This window comes from Pundamilia nyererei, unplaced genomic scaffold (assembly GCF_000239375.1).
Source record: "Pundamilia nyererei isolate P.nyererei 1_Seehausen unplaced genomic scaffold, PunNye1.0 scaffold00064, whole genome shotgun sequence".
NCBI lineage: Eukaryota > Metazoa > Chordata > Actinopteri > Cichliformes > Cichlidae > Pundamilia > Pundamilia nyererei.
Genome location: NW_005187465.1, coordinates 1,557,417 through 1,576,282, shown reverse-complemented (window position 1 = coordinate 1,576,282; position 18,866 = coordinate 1,557,417). Strand labels below are relative to the sequence as shown.

The 18,866-nt window shown below is 43.2% G+C and overlaps 2 protein-coding genes across 2 annotated transcripts; one reads left to right on the top strand and one right to left on the bottom strand.

Annotated features, from left to right (window-relative positions):
* Positions 1–4,699: 4,699 nt before the first annotated feature.
* On the bottom strand, positions 4,700–9,687 carry LOC102211503 (zinc finger protein 260). The gene is made up of 2 exons (XM_005735484.1): positions 8,556–9,687; positions 4,700–8,469 (listed from the first exon to the last, which is right to left on the bottom strand). Exons 1-2 carry the CDS (start codon positions 9,262–9,264, stop codon positions 7,517–7,519), a joined length of 1,662 nt encoding a protein of 553 aa, XP_005735541.1. The 5' UTR covers positions 9,265–9,687; the 3' UTR covers positions 4,700–7,516.
* A 3,910-nt stretch (positions 9,688–13,597) lies between these two features.
* LOC102211217 (LRRN4 C-terminal-like protein) lies at positions 13,598–16,285 on the top strand. The gene is made up of 2 exons (XM_005735483.2): positions 13,598–13,791; positions 14,530–16,285. The coding sequence occupies exon 2, from the start codon at positions 14,543–14,545 to the stop codon at positions 15,257–15,259; it is 717 nt and encodes a 238-aa protein (XP_005735540.1). The 5' UTR covers positions 13,598–13,791; positions 14,530–14,542; the 3' UTR covers positions 15,260–16,285.
* Positions 16,286–18,866: the final 2,581 nt, after the last annotated feature.

The following is an 18,866-nucleotide window of genomic DNA, read 5'->3' as shown; positions in this document are numbered from 1 at the left end:
TATTTCTCCTCTAACAGCCCTCCTCTGCTCTATTGCCCCCGCACAGACAAATCACAGCTGCACAGCTGTGCGTGTCACTCTCAAATAGAAGAAATAAAACAAAACATGGACACAGGCTAATAATTCACTCCGTGTTCCTGAGATTCTAGTGCGTGAAAATGCACTGGCCTCTCCGAGGTTCCTCTCTATGTCTGTAAAAATATCAGCCAGTGTGCATACACTGATCATAACATGTCATTACGCCGCAGTGTGTCACTGCACTACATCAGTCATTGTATTTGAATATTTTGCTTTTCACTTGAAGCTAAAAAATATCAGTCATGTGGATTTCTTCAAGATTTTACAGGCAGTCTAATATTTCTTGTATTGTGTGATGAGCTTCTTTATATTTCACAGCTCAGATATTTAAATAGCTGTAAAGATGTCCAGAAGCACGGTACAGCTGAAAAGCCAGTATCCCAAGGACCACTGGTGCTGAATGACATATACATGCTACAGCCATTGTGTGTGTATTCCAACAGCATTGTCTTTTAAGAAGAGTTCACCAGGGGTTTGAAACATAAGGCCCGGGGACCAGAATTAGCCAGCGTTTTCTGTCCAGTGGGCTGGAGTGTAAAATGACAGTCTTTGGCAGGCTGATATGAGGCCTTAGGTTTGACACCTGGTCTAAATGCTGGCCTACCTGCAGTCCTGGCCTATCTATGGTGGTAAAACCTTCCACTTTCAAAATGACAGCAATGGGTCTCCTCTGTTTCCAAATGCTTACAGAGTGCTGTTAATAGAAGAGGTGATGCGACCTGGCATCAAATCAAAACTGAGCATACACTTTTCAGAAAACACCTTTCTTACTTTCAGCATTTAAATTTGTTGGCTCCGCAGCTAATAGATGCTTTTGCAGTCTGAGGTTATAAAAGCATCTATTAGCTGCTGAGGTTTTTGCAACAACTGCAACAAATTCCAGTTTTCCATTCTTGCCCTCGGTGTGCAGATAAATAGCGCTCAATCTCGCAGCCGCCCACGCCGACTGAAACAGATTAAAGTCAGACGGCCAACGTGACACCACACAGTCTGCAGCGCTGAGACCTGCCTAAACACTTAATGCATGATAAGTTCAGCTGCGACTCTCGCCTGGGACGAACGAGCGTGCTGATTAATCGCACTTCAAAAAGTAAAAAAAATATATGAAGGTGCAGCACAGGGGCTAGTCAGTGTCTGGGGGTCATGTGAGCAATGGGTGAAAGTGAGAAACAGACAAAGGGAGGGGAAGAAAGCAAGCTGAGTCACTTCCTCTCCAAAAAAAGTGAATGTGTTTACTTTTAGTCGCTGAGGAAATGACTGCATGGGCCAAAAGAGAGTTCACGAGCTGTTCTCACATGTCTCTGAGCCTCTGCTGCTCACCATCATAAGGTCACCGACTGCCAAGACACACACACGTGCACACATGCACGCACACACAGAATGAAAATACACTGCAGGTCAGACAAGAACCATCCTTATTGTTAGTACAATATAATTACTTCCCATCTGAAAACTGAAACCCTGGTGATATTCTCTGACAAGCAGACAATAATAACAGACAGCACGGACAAATAAGCAACCTTATTACACAATCTGTGTGTAAAGAGCTGAAGATGGAAATTCAATCCTTTACTTGGATAAAAGCAGCAACGCAACATCCAAAAGATGAAGAATGTGAGCGACTAAAGCAAAGACTACTTAGAGCAGAGTGCCCCGAACAATAATAAACCCTTCTGCTCAATGTGTCCCGGGCCTCTAAGTTAATCATCACACAAAGTGCAGTGAGATAGTTAACATATTAGACTGCGTCTTTATTTCTACAGCAGCTCGTGTTTCTCTATGGAAACAATCAGAGCCATTTCCACAGACAATGCCAAATTTTTAAAGCGATCACGAGGAACTACACTCAGCGGCGTTGGAAGTTTTATCAGGTTTGGCCACGAGAGAATCTCAGTGAACACTCAGGAGCAATGACAACAGCTTAATGGATCTATGGCAGCCTCTGCTGGATCACTTGCCCAGTGGTTTAAACAAAGACGTCCAAAGGGCACGTTGGCTCCAGGTGGAGTTTTCTCTACAGAACAGTAAGAAGAAATTAGTTTCGGTGCCGTGCACAAAGAGTCTTTTTTTTTTGGATCAAGCCTGTGAAGCATATTGGCATGATTTACACTACATGAACTATATACGGTTTTTCTTAGGAGCAGATTAGACTGTGTATCAACACAATTTGTACTCTGGATTTTGTGCTTTTATCCCCAGAACGGTCAGTGATTATGACTGTTTATCCTTTACAAGGTTAAAATGTGTAGTTTCTTTTCCAAACTGGTCTAAAACAAACCCACAGCTGCACAACTTGAACTCAATGGTGCATTTTGAGGGAATAATCACTGCAAAAACTTGTCCTGGGAGATTAGCTTTTAGACCACTTGCCATAAAACTCATCACACTGGCTATTGTTCCACCAGATAATAGATTGCAGTAAGTTTAGTGATCCTGCAACTTTTTTATCTACTGCACGTTGAAATTTCTCTTTGTCCATTTTATTTATTTGTGACCAAACAGATACAACACGGTGCTGGAAGCATTTCTCAGAGAATTTCGTCCATATTGACGTGATAGCATAACACAGTTGGTGCAGATTTTTGGGCTGCACATCCGGCATGTGGATCTCCTGGTCCAAAGGTGCTCCGTTAGGTGTAGATCTGGTGGCTGTGGAGGCTTTGTGAGTATAGCAAACTCACTGTCATGTTCAAGTAACCAGTTTGAGATTATCTGAGCTTTGTGACATGATGTGTTATCCTGCTGGTAACAGCCATCAGAAGATGGGTACACTGTGGCTGTTTAAATGACGCTCATTGGTCATAAGAGGCCCAGATTGTGCCAGGAAAATATCCCGCACACCATTACACTTCCAGCAGCAGCCCGAACTACTGATGCACAGCAGGGTGGATCGATGCTGAACCCCTACCATCAACACTCATCAGCAGGTAACCTTTTTTCTAATCTTGTATTATTCAGTTTTGGGGAGCCCACATTCTTTGACCCAGTGTGGTCTTCTGCTGCTGCTGCTGTAACAAATCTCCTTTAAGGTTTTATGTGTTGTGTATTCAGATGCTCTTCTGCACACTGATTGTGACCAGTGATTATTTAAGTAGCTGTTACCTTCCTATCTGTGGTCGACTCCTTTGTCATGTGGTGTGAGCAGAATCATCTGCAGCTCAACGTGGCAAAGACCAAGGAATTGATCGTGGACTTCAGGAAGACCAGGAAACACTTGACCCCTGTTTCAATCCAGGGGGTCAATGCTGACATTGTGGAGGACTATAAATACCTCGGTGTACACATTGACAATAAACTGGACTGGGCTAAAGACACCACAGCACTTTACAGGAAGGGCCAGAGTCGTCTCTATTTTTTGAGGCGACTGCGGTGCTTCAACATCTGCCGGACAATGCTCAGGATTTTCTACGAGTCTGTTGTGGCCAGTGTGATCCTCTACGGCCTTGCATACTGGGTTGGGGGGGGAGCAGACTGAGGGTCGAAGATGCCAACAGACTCAATAAACTGATCCGTAAGGCCAGTAATGTTGTGGGGATGGAGCTGGACTCCCTTAAGGTGGTGTTGGAGAGGCGGATGTTGTCCAAGATAAAGACAATGTTGGATAACACCTCCCACCCACTCCACAACATACTGGTCAGTCACAGGAGCACGCTCAGTGAAAGACTGAGGTTACCAAAGTCTACATGTCTAATTTAACTGAATTGCTGCCATGTGATTGGCAGATTAGACATTTGCATTAACAAGCAGCTGAACAGGTGCACTTATAATAGCTGGTGAGTGTAAACCAGAAAGTACAGTTCTTTGATTGGAACTGTATCACAGCATTAACTATCCTTTCCTCTGTGTTAAAGGCTCATCCAGCTTTGAATGGATAATGTTTGCGTGAGACGTCCCAAATATTTTTGACAATCCCAAACATGTCTTTAGCAGTATTTTATGCAAATGTGTTCTGGGAGCTATGACTGCTAATTATATCAAGACGTATCCAATTTACGCTTACGAATCAACACATGTGCTATGAACATTGATGAGCGTGACCTCCTCTGGAGGGGATATAACCAGGAGAGACCTCGATCTGTTTTATGGCAAATATTACAAAAAGAAAAGAGCTTTAAGTCTTATAGTGTAGCCAACAATGTTATGGAGGAAAGCATTCTCATTTCTTTCAGGTCCATCTACCCTGTTAAGTTTCTGTAATCGTACCAAAGGCTAACTTATACCTTAAACAGCAGTTTGGTGTTTTTGAACACAGATGTCATTACTCAGCACTGCAAGGAGAGCAAAGTGTTATTTGGGATCTGTGTCTGGGTGTGACCACACCACCTACACAATCTATTCTGGCAGCGTTTCAGGCAGTGTGGAAACTCTCCCCCCAGGCTTAATGCGGTTTTTCCTGCCATAATACGACGAAACAATAAAATGAAACAAGATGAAATGGCAGCTTTACATGGCTCAGTGAGCAGTTAGGCGGCTGATCGAGCTCACAGATTATTTACTACCTACACACGATATAAATTATCTGGGTGCGTTTTGGCTTTAAAGCAACTTTTTCCCCTTTTTCCCCTAAAAAACCCCCCAAAAACAAAACAAAAGAGAGAAAAAACAATTATAAACAAGGCCCTTTAATATAGTAACATGTACATTATGAATGTGAAGTGGGTGAACAAATAAGCATAAAAAAGTAATTCATTTCACATTTAAACACTTGATTTCTTAGGGAATAATGCCATTTCTGTTCAAGCCTACATGCAACGGTCCCCCCCACCCCTCAAACCCACCCATGTGTAAGACAAAAAACAATAAATATGCTTATCTGGGGCAAAGATTACCTTCTTGGTATACACAGTGACAAATATTTAACACTTTTAGTGTCACTTTAAAATGACTTGTACATAGAATAGTTACATGGAGGTCGTTATAGTAGTACACATGTTAAATAACACCACACAGTTTAGCTCAAAGGGCTGAGAAGATTAATGCTCTGCTGTTAACGCCTGGTGCGCTGTAGCGTCAGGAACAAATGTAACTGGGTTATATACATTTACAAGGTATGTTAGTATACTGCTGCTTTCAGCACAATGTGTGTTTCCTTTAAAAAACAAAACTGTTGCACGACAACTTAAGCACAACCCTTACTAAACCGAATAAAAATGCTCTAACTACATTCTTATATACACAAACAGCTGAGAGGCATTGTTGCCAGCGGAGGAACAAATATGCACATGCAAGCACCAACGTCTGTCTGCTAGCGACTGCCTAGTAACAATGATACAAGTCCAGAAAAAGAAAATCTTTCCAGACATACAGTAGCAGCGTGAAAAAAACAAAACAAAAGGAATAAAATAAAAATGGAATGCTAAACTGAGGTCCACGGGGAGACGTTATTTAGCGAGAAGAGAGAATAGGAGAGTGTTTGAGCTCCTGATGTGGTGCATAAAGATGCCAGCTAATTGCCTTCAACTAGTCCTGTATGATTTGATAAACAAATAAATGCACTGAGTGATTTCTTCAAAACAGGATGTCTTCGACACAGATAATTTCCGTTTGATAACATAACAATTGTGGACCGATGAGGGCTCTGCACAGTGACGGGAAGAGATAAGAGAGGAGAACTGGCTGAGAGAGAGAGAGAGGGGTGATAGCTGACTGAAATTTGGCTGATGATTCATCTCACAGACACACACACACACAAATATAGCTGAAATTACACTTTAGCTTTTGGTCTGTTAGTGTTTTATATGGCATTGCTACAGCCTTTCATTATAAAAAGGAAACAGCGGTGACAGCAGTGGTGTAATAAAAACAAACATACTGTTGTCGTTTTTTAAAGCAGCATATTTTAGATTAAAATGTTACCGTTTCCACCTATAGAGGGCAATAAAGTATCTACCTGGGGTTTTACTGAAGTTGTCAGTGAAAGAAATCAGATGCTTCATTCACTCACATTCAAACTCTGATGAGCTTTTTTGCCCAGGGATGCTTTGGCGTGCACACTGGAGCAGCCGGACATTAAACCATCAACTTTCTGATTAGTGGATGGCCCGCTCAACCTCCTGGTGACTGTATCTCAGAAGGCATATTACTAACAATGTTACCAAGAACATGAGCCCTAGCACCTTCATAAAAGAAATCAGGATAAAAGTTGGTCGACTGGGCCGATTGTGATCCGTGACCACTGAAACAGCTTGTGCATATAAATCTGGCATTAAATAAAGCATGAGCATCAAAGATGAAAGGAACAGAGGTGGGAAGATATTAATGAAAGGAGACCATCTTGGACTACCTTGGCTATAAAGCCATCATAGTTTACGCAATTTGAAAGTTGAGTGTTAAGGCCTTTATACATTAAACATGTAAAAAATCACACAAATATTTTGTGCAGCCTCGCTTGTTCTTAATGCAGCCGTTCATACCAACCAGGTTTGATTTTTTTCTAATTTTTCGCATGTGCATAAACAGAGCTGACCAATCAGATTACTGCGTTTTCCAACAAGTGTGCTCTAAGCACACACCGGTGCTGAACATACAATTATATGGAAACAGGAAAATAATATTATTTTACCTCAGACACACAACTAGATGCTGCTCCGGGTCAATCTGCTCACTGAAATGATTTCTCTGCCTCCTCAGGTGTTAAATGTTCTTAAATGTACGAAAGCTGCCGTGATACAGCTTCAACTCCTGGATTAAACCAGCTTGTGAGAACTGGAGAAAATCAGAATCATTGTTTCTTCTTCTTGATGTCGATTTGGCGTTACATGACAAATTCGCATCCAAAATAAATTCGGATTTTTGTGACATTTTTCCACAATGTGCTTGGTGTGTAAAGGCCTTTATCTGGTACTTCAGCTGAGGGAAATTCGCCCACATTAGACATTGGTCAGTTTCATAGATGTGATTATAAATGCCCAAACCTGATCAATTTATTATGATTTTAAAAAAACAAAATAAAAACCTACAAACTAAATATGCTGTTACCAAATCCTTTTTCTGTAACAGTAAGGTATGCCTTCATTATTGTGAGTGTTTTATAAATTCATGCCCAGCTCCGAAGTTTTTTGTTGTTGTTTTTTGTTTACATTTTTTGGCTTGTGCCCACATCTGCAATAAATTTCCCAAATTATTGCCAGAAAGTTTGCAATCCAGCAACTTCCCGGAACCTGTACACTACCTGCACTGCTCCATAAACATCTGTATGAAAGAACAGCTGTTGCTGAAGAATGTACCGTGGTAATTTAAAACTAAGCTTCACATCTAAAAGTGTAACACTTTAATATCTTGGACAAACTAAGCTCCAAGGCTCTGGGTTATATGTAGCCTGGTTCATCACCCTAACACCGCGGAGTGAAGGTGACCTCGTGGTCCATCAAACTACACAAACACATCAGTCTGTGCTTTTTTAAAAACACCAACAGCGAGGCACCTCTTTAACCTCCACCTAGACACAGTCTACAACTGAGCTGTCATCCTCCTCAGCTCCCCACTCCCCAAACCTCATCTGCGGAGACGGAGCTGCTGGATGGAGGTTATTAATGTCGTCCATGGCGTCTGGGTCGGCGTCTTCATTGGTGCCGATTCCCATGTGACCGCCTTCCTCGCGGTGCGTGCGGATGTGTTTCCGCAGAGCCGCAGGTTCTTTGAAAGTGCGGTTGCAGAAAGGGCAGCAGCACGGCCTCTCTCCGGTGTGGATCAGCTGGTGGTGTTTCAGGTGCTGCAGGCGACTGAGCCGCTTCCCGCAGATGGCACACACGTAGGGCTTCTCCCCCGTGTGGGTGCGTCGATGTTTACGCAGACCATCCAGGTGGCGGAAGCAATTTCCGCACTCTGAGCAAGAGTACGGCTTCTCCCCCGTGTGTATGCGCAGGTGGGTTTTAAGCGCCCCTGACTCGCGGAACCGACGGCCGCAGACTCCACACGGGTATGGCTTCTCGCCTGTGTGGATGCGGATGTGCTTCTTCAAGCTGGAGATCAGACGGAAGGTCTTTCCGCACTCCAAGCAGTGGTGAGGTCGATCTCCAGGGGGCTCGACCACCGCCGTGTCAGGAGCTGATGGTCCTGCAGAGTCATCAGCTCCGCCCGATGAAGCGCTGTCACCTCTTCCTGCTCCAGGAGTCCTAGCTAACTGTTTCTGTCCATTAAGTCCGCCCAAGGCACTACTGCATTCACGCATGGGTCTTTGGTGACGCAGTGGGTGAGGGAAAGATCGCTGGGAACCTGCCTCTCCTCCAACTTGACCGTAGCCAAGATCTCCCACGTTATGTGACGACCGTTCTCCGTCCCCCGTCGCTATGCTGTCCTTCCTGTTGGGTTGAGTGGAGCCTGAAGATGGTCCCTGCTCCTCTTTAATCTCAAATCTGGACGCTCCACCAGGTCCCTGAGACTGCCTCTCGTCTATAGACAAAAATAAAACATGTACATCATTACCATGTTTGAACACAGTCATCAATCTTTGCAAAAGCTCCACACTCCACACTCACCTGGTCGGCCAGAATCGGAGCACATATGAGATGCATTGGATGTGAAGGAGTCCAGAGCGTGGTTGGTCACAGACCCATCTGGCTGGATTGAAAGCTGGCACATTTTGTACTCATCTCTTGGTTCAAACCCATGAAGTGACTCATCCACAGAGCCACCAAGACCCAAGTCGACACCCGCTCCATTCACGTTTCTGGGGTTCTGGTGGTTCCTGTCCAAAGTCATGGAAGCCATGGAAGACAGCGACGGGGCAAACACTGACTGACTGATTGACTGAGGGCCCGTGTAGGACACCTGAAGCTGATCTATGAGCTTCTGAGCACTGCACAGGCACTCCTGCAGGGTCTTCAGCTCCCTCTCAGACACTTCCAGGCGCACTTTGAGCCTTTCGTTCTCCTGCTCCTTATGCAGCAACTCCTGCTGAGTCTCATTGAGCACTAGCACCACTTCCCCGAGCAGAGTGTCCACTGCTGCGGACATGGCGGTTTGGATGGTCGGGGCGAGACGCGATTTGAGCGACGTTACAGTCACACTGCCCTGCGAGCCTCCGTATCCACCCTTGTCGGCTTTGCGATCGTAACAGGACTCAATCCTGTCGGGGATGCTAACAGCGCTTTGTTTGCGGTTCCCACTGTGGAGCGAGCTGCTGCCGCTGTTTGACGGAGAGGAGGAATCCATGCTTCCAGCATAGCCCGTCCTCCTGGAAGTCATTATTATTATAATGCAGTTAGCTAGCTGGTATTCAGTCAGCTAACGTTTACACGCCGTGCTCCTGAAGGCAGCTCACAAATATGAGCACCAAGAGAGGGGAAACTCTGCGGGTTTTGTTGCTTTACTGTGTGAGAGCAATGACTGTCAATGACTACATGCGCCTCATTAGCTGTTTAACTGGCGCTGCCGACAAAAACAATGTAGGTAACTCTCCGCTGGGCCTGGCTCTGGCCCGCTCTCTGCAGGAGTAACAAGGCCAGACGGCAGAGGACCACTGCTAACGCTGCGGCCCCGATGGAGAGGTGTGCTGCCGCTCTTTAGCTGTCCTAATAAAGTCTACGAGTTATTGTTCAAAACACGTCCACTCTGCACAGCGACTCACCCATCTCCTGCCTCCGTCTGCAGCGACTGTAAGCGCAGGCCCGTCGCGTGTTTGTGACGTCAGAATATGGGGGCTCGTTTTACCCAGGGTAGGGACTCGCAGGAGGTTCTGCGCACCTAGTGACTTATCTTGCTTTAATCTCACAAAACATTCGAGTTTAGACACGTCCCAGTTCGTACATTTTTTTTCTTTCGTTTTCTACTTCTACCCTGAACTACAGCTACAAAAATGAATATCAGATTCATGTTTTGGGGAGTACTTTTTAAAATATGTTCTTCAGTGAAATAGAAAACAAAATCCCTGTAAGTTCTTCTAATTTTTTAAACACCCAACTGGCCACAGTTTTGTCAGCACTTTTGGCAAAGTTTTATGGGTAGAACTTTGTTCTACCAGAAACTGGATTTGAAGAATTCAAGTTACAATTTAGATTCAATCCGAGGAATTCAAATTCGAATTTAACTTATTCAAATTCAGTTTCTGATGGCACAATGTTCTGCCCATACTTTTAACCGTTCTTTTTCCAGGTTGGTTAAGAATGTACAGCATCTGTAATGACTGTAAAAAACACGTATTGGTGGCACAAGTTTCATTTTATTTTGGATTCTAAGCCACACAGCCTCAAAAGTATACATACAGAATACACACGCACACGCACACACACACACACGCACACACACACACACACACACACTAATATTTGGTTAAATATCTCTTAGCAAGTTGCACCTCAATCATTTCAGTAAGCCAGACTATTAAGCCTAGCTTTTAATCCTGACTTTGGGAAGGCCATCCAAGAAGTTCAATGTTAGCTTCTTTATCCATTCAAAACCTCTCTTAATGTGTGTTTGGGGTCATTGTCCTGCTGATTTAAAGTGAAGTTAAATAATGTGGAGGTAGTAGTAGTCCTACACATTGTGCTCACATTTAGGCATCCAAACATATCTAACCTGTCATTGTGGCCAAATGTCTTTGTGCCTTCTGTCCATAAAAGTTTTCACCAGAAGGCATTTGGATTGTCCAGTTAGGTAGCTGCCTGGGACTTTCCGGAACATCTGAACATATTTCCTTTCAACTGAGGGTGACAGTTTGAGTCTTCTTGTTTGGGGCGATCGTGGCTCAAGAGTTGGGAGTTCGCCTTGTATTCCGAAGGTTGCCAGTTTGAGCCCCGGCTTGGACAGTCTCGGTCGTTGTGTCCTTGGGCAAGACACTTCACCCGTTGCCTACTAGTGGTGGTCACGAGGGCCCGGTGGCGCCAGTGTCCGGCAGCCTCTGTCAGTGCGCCCCAGGGCAGCTGTGGCTACAGTGTAGCTTGCCATCACCTGTGTGTGGATGACTGGATGTGTAAAGCGCTTTGGGGTCCTTAGGGACCAGTAAAGCGCTATACAAATACAGGCCATTTACCATTTAAAGAAACTTTTAGTCTGCCTGGTGGTTTCTGGAGCAACTAGAGCGAAAAGTGTTTGTTAAAGTGTAATGGACAAGTGTATCCTGATTTACAGCCTTAATCCCATGTTTCAGGGTGAAATTGGCTCCACAATTCCTGGCAGTACAGCAGCCATTTGATGAGGAGAAAAAAATAATAGATACAAGTAGCGCTCACAGTCTGAAGTACGCCCAGGTCACCGACCTCTTGGTCAGGCTGACCCTGTGGAGAAAACATCTGCAGTCTGCTCCAGGCGAAGCTTCACAGAACCACTAAAGGTCCACTAAAGCTGAGGAAACTGGCCAAAAGCACCATGAACTTTATGTTTTACAGATGTCAGTGCAATCCATCATGCACACTAATTAATGTCAAATCCACCCATTGCAGTTACGGCCCACACAGAACAAATCTGCTGTAATCAAGATTTTTTGTGTGTTCCCTCTAAAAAAATTTTTTAGAGACTCAGCCTGATGAATGAGCCAGATAAGAACCTGGACGTTGCGTTACAATCGGACCGGCTCCTCTCAGACACGAACACCCTCAGGACTTCAGCATATGTTCCTTTTTATATTAATACTGGTTGTTCACAAAGATTGTGTGAACTATCGGGACAATTTCCACTTACTGTTTTCTTTTCCTGTAGGCCGTGGAAAAAACTGTAAATGGTTTACGTGACCACATGTGGAAAGAAGGCAAGCACCATTATTAACCATACCAAGATCTCCTGTGGAAATCTGTTCCAGATATAACAGGACCTTGGAGTATTTGTTTGTGCTGCTTTAGTTTCATATATAAGAATAATCAATTCCTTATAGAGTCATTTCTGATGAGGAAAGCAGACCTATCCCCAGCCGCAGGCAGTGTTTTTTAAAAGGAAAAACTGATGTGATCTGTGGCAAATAAAAAAAGGGTAGACCATTTCAGGATTATGCAACAACCCATTTAACAGTTACCATCTGCTGGGATTTGTGTCACTTCGGGGAAACGTTTCTTACTCAGGGACTTTACATTTGTCATATTGCCTGTCACACCCTCTCTGCTTTCATTAAATTCTAAAGACAGTTAAATGTTTTATTGACTTATTGTGAATAAAATCCCCCTTACTTTGTTATAGAGGATATAACTTAACAGTATAATACTATCAGCTCTTTAGCTGCCATCACACTGAGTCACATGATGTGATGCCGTCACATGATTCAGTATTTGTATTACACAGAAATGAAAAGTCAGCGTCAAGACTGTGCATCCACCCTGAAGATGAATGTTGTCCGGGTGTGATGAACCCCGTCCAAGCCAGAGAGGTCAGTTTTTTGTTTAACACTGATTTGACCCACTCAAACACCGGAAGCCAGACTGCACAGTCACAGCAATCAAAATGCAAACCATGACTTAGACTATACCTATTTATTAATTACTTGAACGTAAACATTTACACACAAACGAGCTTCTGGGCCCAACAAAGTAAAACAAAAAACAAACCCCAAAACATAAAGTTAACGTACTTTATTATACAATAAGTGAACAGTTTCCTGTATTTTCATAGAAATTTGTTACAGTGTGTGAAATGAAGTATGGAGGAAAACTGACGCAGGCTTCGCAGTATTGAACTCGGATATAATAACAACACACGCTGCACAATATAAACAGAGCATTACTCAGAAGCATCCTGGATGCAGATATATATACGTGCCCCCTTCACACCCACACGCTCTCCTATATATCCAAAAACATGTTCACACATCCACAGATAGAAGCGAGAAGCGACAAACACTTATGCCGCACCTGATAATGATATAGGAAATCAAACTTTTAATTCATCCATCTGGTGTCTGCTGAATAACGGCAGGAACGATGTATTTGGGTATTTGAGCGGGATTGTGACTCATTCAGCGCATCAGTTTTCAACAGACTTTATCTGAGCTGTAGGTATCCCTCAGGTACAGGACGGTGTGCTTTGTGTTTTTCTGTGACTTTAGCTCAAAAGCAGGGCAGAGATATGAGAGAACAGTTGGGTTTAAAGCCACGTGAAGTTTTTAACAGGTAACAAAAAATAATCTCATACAACTGGCTTTTGACATCCACCACGTTTTCTACTCAATTTATTTGATGCTTTCATTTACACGTTACAAATGATTCCCAGCACAGGTCCGGTCTGTTTCGTTATTAGTAATTCGGTGAACAGCTGCTAAACAGTTTCCTCTATTTGACTCTGGAGCTGTTTCAATGGAAGTCACAGTCTACGTGTAGCCACTACGTGTATGCCAATGATGAAAAACATTTAGATGAATCAAAGCTAGAGCTTTCCAGTCCTCTGTAAATCCCTTCTCCCCTAAAAGGGAAACGAGTCTTCATTAACAAATGAGACATGCTCTGAATAATGTGCTTGTTGTGAAAGAATGAGACAAAAATAAAAATGTGGTCACCAAATTAACCAGTGGTGATGTAACTAATAGCAGACTATAGTATTTCTCCACTAAATGGCGTGCACAGCTGCTCACTCACAGACACATCACTAAACAATTTGGCAAAGAGGGAGGTGGAGCTGGTGCAGAAGCCAAAGCATAAGGAATAAGGGAGGACAGAAAGAAGGAGGCGATTGTTGGGCAGAAGGAAAACATATAAAGAGGGAGAGACCACACCGGAGAGAGCAACTGGAAGAGAGGCGAGGAGAAAGAAGCTCGTCGGTTGTCTGATAGCCTTTTCAAACTTCTCCGAGAAACAGGTAAATGGATATCTTTTTATTACACAGTTTCAGTGAGTAGCGTTAAGCTGCAAGTTGCCAAAACAGCTTGCATAAAGTAGATTAGTATTCAATGGGGGCTCCTACTCCGTTCACCGCACTGAGATTTTTGAATGGCCCCATTGTTAGGTTGCTATGCAAGTTCACCACACAGCATATTTCAGGTACGCTCGTGTGGATTCTCAAGAAGCAGCAGCTTTCCTGTAACTAGATACAGCTGACAAGCCTGCGCTGATTCCTGGCGTGCAGGCATTTGAACCCTCTTGTGCAATAGGCCAGTGGAATGCTAAAGTGGAGTGTGGAACCTCCAAGTCTTAACAAATGAGGACTATTACTTGCAGTTTGATATACAACACTAGACATTTATAAACACTTTGCAGAGCACTCAATTTCAGCTACTTAGGTGTCGGCATTTTGTCATTTTGCCTATTTGAAAGCTATGTGGGCTGGGAAAAAGTTTTGATTTTGACCGATTTATTTTCCCACTGAAAATAGCGCTTTATTCAAGTCAGTCGATTCATTCGAAACGGTCCTTTGCCTCTGCAGGTAGATCATCTCCAAAAGACACAGAATCAGGGGGAAATATGTTCTCATTCTGGCTCTTTCATACAAGAGACAAAGCAACTGACTTACTAAATGTACACACAGTTAGAAGCCCGAGGGGCTTAAAAACAGATTCTAAAAAATTCTGATGGAATTCTACTTTTTTATGTTTTCCAGTACAACGGCTGCCATGAGGGACCTTACTTTCCCACTCGGGATCATATGCCTGCTTTTCATCAGGGGTTACTGCCCCCTGCCTATGAGCTCAGAAGGGATGCATCCCATGGGAATTCACGGCCCATACGCACACTCAGACAAGGATTCTCTTGTTGACGATGAGGATTACAGTCGATATGAAGATACAACCACTAGATCATCCAAGACGCTGATTCCAAGTAGAGGGACCCTTAAGCAGTGTGACTATGATCCCTGTCTTGAAGGCCAGATCTCCTGTTTTGAGCTTGCAGCCTCCTCTAACTGCTTGTGTCCGGGGTTCACTTTATATAATGTGCCCCCAGAAGCGCCCAAACTAAGCTCAGTATCCTGGAACGGGTCCGAAGTTGTACTTCAGTGGTGCACACCTTATTCATTCGTCACAGCCTATGTTGTGACTGTCGGAGGGCAGGAGAGGCAGAAGTTTGAGGAGGACCGGAGAAGCGGAGGAGTGGGCGAAGTTGGCAACATAGCAGAAGTTTGCGTGGTGGCCGTGAATGATGCCGGAGCCAGCGAAGGATCTTGTATGATGTACCATCCCAGAGATAACAGCCTGCCTTTGACAGCAGGGCTCATCGGGGGAGCCCTGGGCTTCCTGCTGCTCCTCTTGCTGGCCGTCCTGCTGTGGAGGCACAAGAGGCAAAGGAAACAGGAGGCCACCATCTCCATGCACAACACAGCTGAGACGAGGTGAACAGGAAGCACCGCAAGACTGGACACTCGTCGAGAGAAGTCTGTGCTCTGAGACTCTTCTGCATTATTGCAGTTAGCTATGAAAACACGATAACATCTGAGGTTTCCTGCACCACGAGGCTTTCTCAAAACAAGAGGAAGCAGCGATGTATTCATTTCACATGAATACATCCAACTGGTTATGCTCATCGCCTGATGCCTCCATCCTGAAAACCCCTCGGTGCGAGAAAGTCCCACATCCACAACAAATGCATAAAATTACTCATAGAATTCATTACTTGCAAATTATATTTTTTTTCCCAGAAATGAAACCCTGAAGACAAACATCAGGGAACATCCCAGCATGTGGTCCCTGCTTTCAACTTGCTTAGCTGAGCAGCACAGTGTGTAACTGCTAATAGTGGGGTAAAAATATTTGAAGCTTACATGATAAAAGTTTTAAAAGCGCCACTATGGTGCTCCACGACTTTATTACTTGACAGAAGTGTATCTTTCCTAATCTTCTGTGCAAATTAGAGGTTTCTTGGAGTAGTGTTTACAAAATAGTGACGTGTATTAAAGTGTTAATAGCATAAAGCACAAGTAAAATGACAACAAGCACAAATTCTGTTTGAAAGAGTACAGCAGAAGGCATAAGAGATGGTAGCAAAGGTTCAAATGGCACTATAATTTGTTTGTTTGCTGTTGAGCTCTGTGATGGGATGGCGATCTCTCTGGGCTGTACCGCCTCCTCTGCTCTATGAGGGCTGAGGAAGGCTCCCCCAGGAAAGGAAAAAGATGCTGTCACTTACTGTTGTAGACATCAAAGCAAGCTGTAATGAAATCTTTTCATTGAAACTCTCTGTGAGAGCTCCTCGTGTAATGGAAGTAATTAAAGCGTGAATGGATCAATTGTTGGAAACTGACTTAAACTGTATTTATTACAATTGTGTTCTTTTTTCGCCTCTGGACGTTAAATGTGTTTTGATTGACCACTTTTGCTCGAGCCTGACTATTAAAATTAAGTAAAACGTCGCCTTAGTCACCACCGCTGTGTCGAAACGTGTCATTTTGTATCATCTTTTACTTGGTAGGATGGGTGTGCTTTTCCATCTGTCTTATTGACGGAAGTTATGTCAGCGCCCTGGACGAGCACCAGTGTTCGATGATGTTTTTTCCAGCTGTCACACAATCGCTTTTTCAGAGGGATATGGATTTTGCGAGGGCTGTCTCATCCCATCTGAGACTTCCCGTCACGCAGCATCGGGCTGATGAGAAGCTTGAGGCTTTTTTTTTTTTTTCTCTCTGCCATGATGAGAAGAAAGTCCAAAATTTTAATCCCCCCCCTCAGTTTATCTCATGTTCAGGCCTCCATCTGCGTTTCTAGCAGCAATGTTATAATTCCCTTTTGCTCCGGCTGCTGCCATGGAGTTGTTCCACCGCCCTTGGCATGGCGTCTTTCTTATTCCAACTTGACTGCACAACTTACACCACAGAGCGCAGCATCGAAGTCATCTAACATCTGTAATTTGGAAACACAACAGACTGCTCGTTTGAGTGGCTCAAATGGCCTCAAGATGTTTGCTTTTATGACACACATTGCTGTCACTGTCAGACTGGGAGGGAAATATCTGCATGAATGGGCCGCTTTGAGATGAAACCCAAAAAAACACGAGCTGGCAGCAGCTTGTTTAAAATAGAAAGAGACGTTCTGTGCTCAAAGCAAATGCAGAACACAAGAAACTTTGAAACCAGTAACAGACAGTTCACACCGTTTCTGCGATGGCTGCAGAACAGAAGAAGAACATGAAAAATACATTAGTATCTTATTTCAACATGCACACGGCTAGATTTATTTCAAAGTACACTACTTTTTCAAACCCTGAAAATGTTTTTGAATTTTTGATGAAATCAAAATTTAGCCCGTGAACGAGTGCCGAATCCAGTAAAGTTCTAAGAAGAAGAAAATGAAATAAGGGTGTGTACAGCCCCCCGTGGTCAAGTATAAACGCTTCTGAGTCCTTTGATGTTTAAAATGAAAAGGCTACAGATCTATAATGCCAATAAAAGACAAAGTCACACTTTATGTCTTTTCCTCTTCAAGAGACTTCCAAGATCTTGTATGGAAGTATAAAACATCCGTATTAAAGGCGAGTAAAGTTTCAACAACTAATAAAAAATGATATTTGAATTAGATTTGCAAAATTCTAAATCTAAACAATCAGAATGAATTTACATGGTTTGAAGTCTTCACTTTGAAAATTCGAGGGGTTTTTTCCAAGCAAATTCATTTTTATACTTAATTTTAATTTATTTTAACACTGAGCATCTGATCTGCTGAATCTGTGAACTATTAGAAGAAGAAGAAAAAAACCCTAAAACACAATAAAATAAAGTCAAGATTTTGCTTTTATACCTGCGTTTACACCTGCAGCTGATCCAAAACAATTCAGAGCTATTTTCTGTAAAAAGTATTCTTTAGCTGTGGTGTTACAATCAGGCATTTACATGAAATTTGTTTTTTCAATAAACGTTTATGATCTCCAGCTCTGAGGAAATAACTAACTTAATAACTAACTACATAAAGGCTCAATTGGGACCTAGATGATGCACAGACTGTTCTGTTCTCTGCTAATCATTTGCTAATGTGAATATTTTGAGGCTCCTGATATAAGACTCTCCCGCGTTTTGCAGAGCGCATTTTGAAGCTCTGTACAGCACGTCCCAGGGAGACGCAGCGCCTCTCCAAACAGATTTTGGATTTTACTTGAATAAAGTGGAAGATTATCTGGAAGAAAAACAGATGTGAGGTGCATTTTCCGTGCTGCAGAGCTGCTTCTCAATCTTCAATTTTTAGATGCAATGGTGTCTTGGTATTTTGTTTTATTTTTTTGTTGGCAACAGGAGGGAAATGTTGGAGTGAGGTTAGGAGCACTGGAATGTGCTGACAGATGCTACTCACTTTAGAAGAGTCATGCTGAATCATAGAAATCTCCTTCAGTGATCCGGTGAGTCATTTTCTGGTAAAGAGGTAAGATATAAAGAAGTGAATCAGCTTCACTGACTGTGTCAACAAGAAACTTCGTCTCTACCTGACACCTCTGTTACTGTAACCACATTAGTAACCACATTAGTAACCACATTAGTAACCACATTAGTAACCAGCAGACAGAACGAGTGTTTGTTTGGTCTGTGAACTGATGCTTAACACGTTTACGTCGGGGTTTATGAAGTTTGGGATTTTACCCAAAAGTCTGACGTTATGTTATGTTGCTAATGATATTGCAATGTTTAGACGCGCAGAGTTGCGAAATAGCTCACAAATCAAGCCGTTGCTTCTCACAGTGGAGCAGACACAATGTCGTAATCCAGGACTGCCACTAGTGTCATTCAGTATCCACGACCATTTCTGCATCAGGGACAGATTTGATTTAGTCATTTGATTTGTGCTGATATGACACAAAATTTACACTCACCGGCCACTTCACTGTTTGTTAACACAAATATCTAATCAGACAAAAATGTGACAGCAGTGCAAGTTCCCCCACTTAAAATGATGACAGAGGTCAGTAATTTGCACCAGAGGTACACTTCAACTGTGAGAGACAGAATGTGAAAAAAAAAAATCC

Bases quoted from the DNA above. Each gene is read 5' to 3' on its own strand.
- LOC102211503 (XM_005735484.1), bottom strand. From the start codon at position 9,264: ATGACTTCCAGGAGGACGGGCTATGCTGGAAGCATGGATTCCTCCTCT. The intron at 8,470-8,555 runs GTGAGTGTGGAG...TTTTGTCTATAG, and splicing joins CTCCGATTCTGGCCGACCAG to ACGAGAGGCAGTCTCAGGGA.
- LOC102211217 (XM_005735483.2), top strand. From the start codon at position 14,543: ATGAGGGACCTTACTTTCCCACTCGGGATCATATGCCTGCTTTTCATC.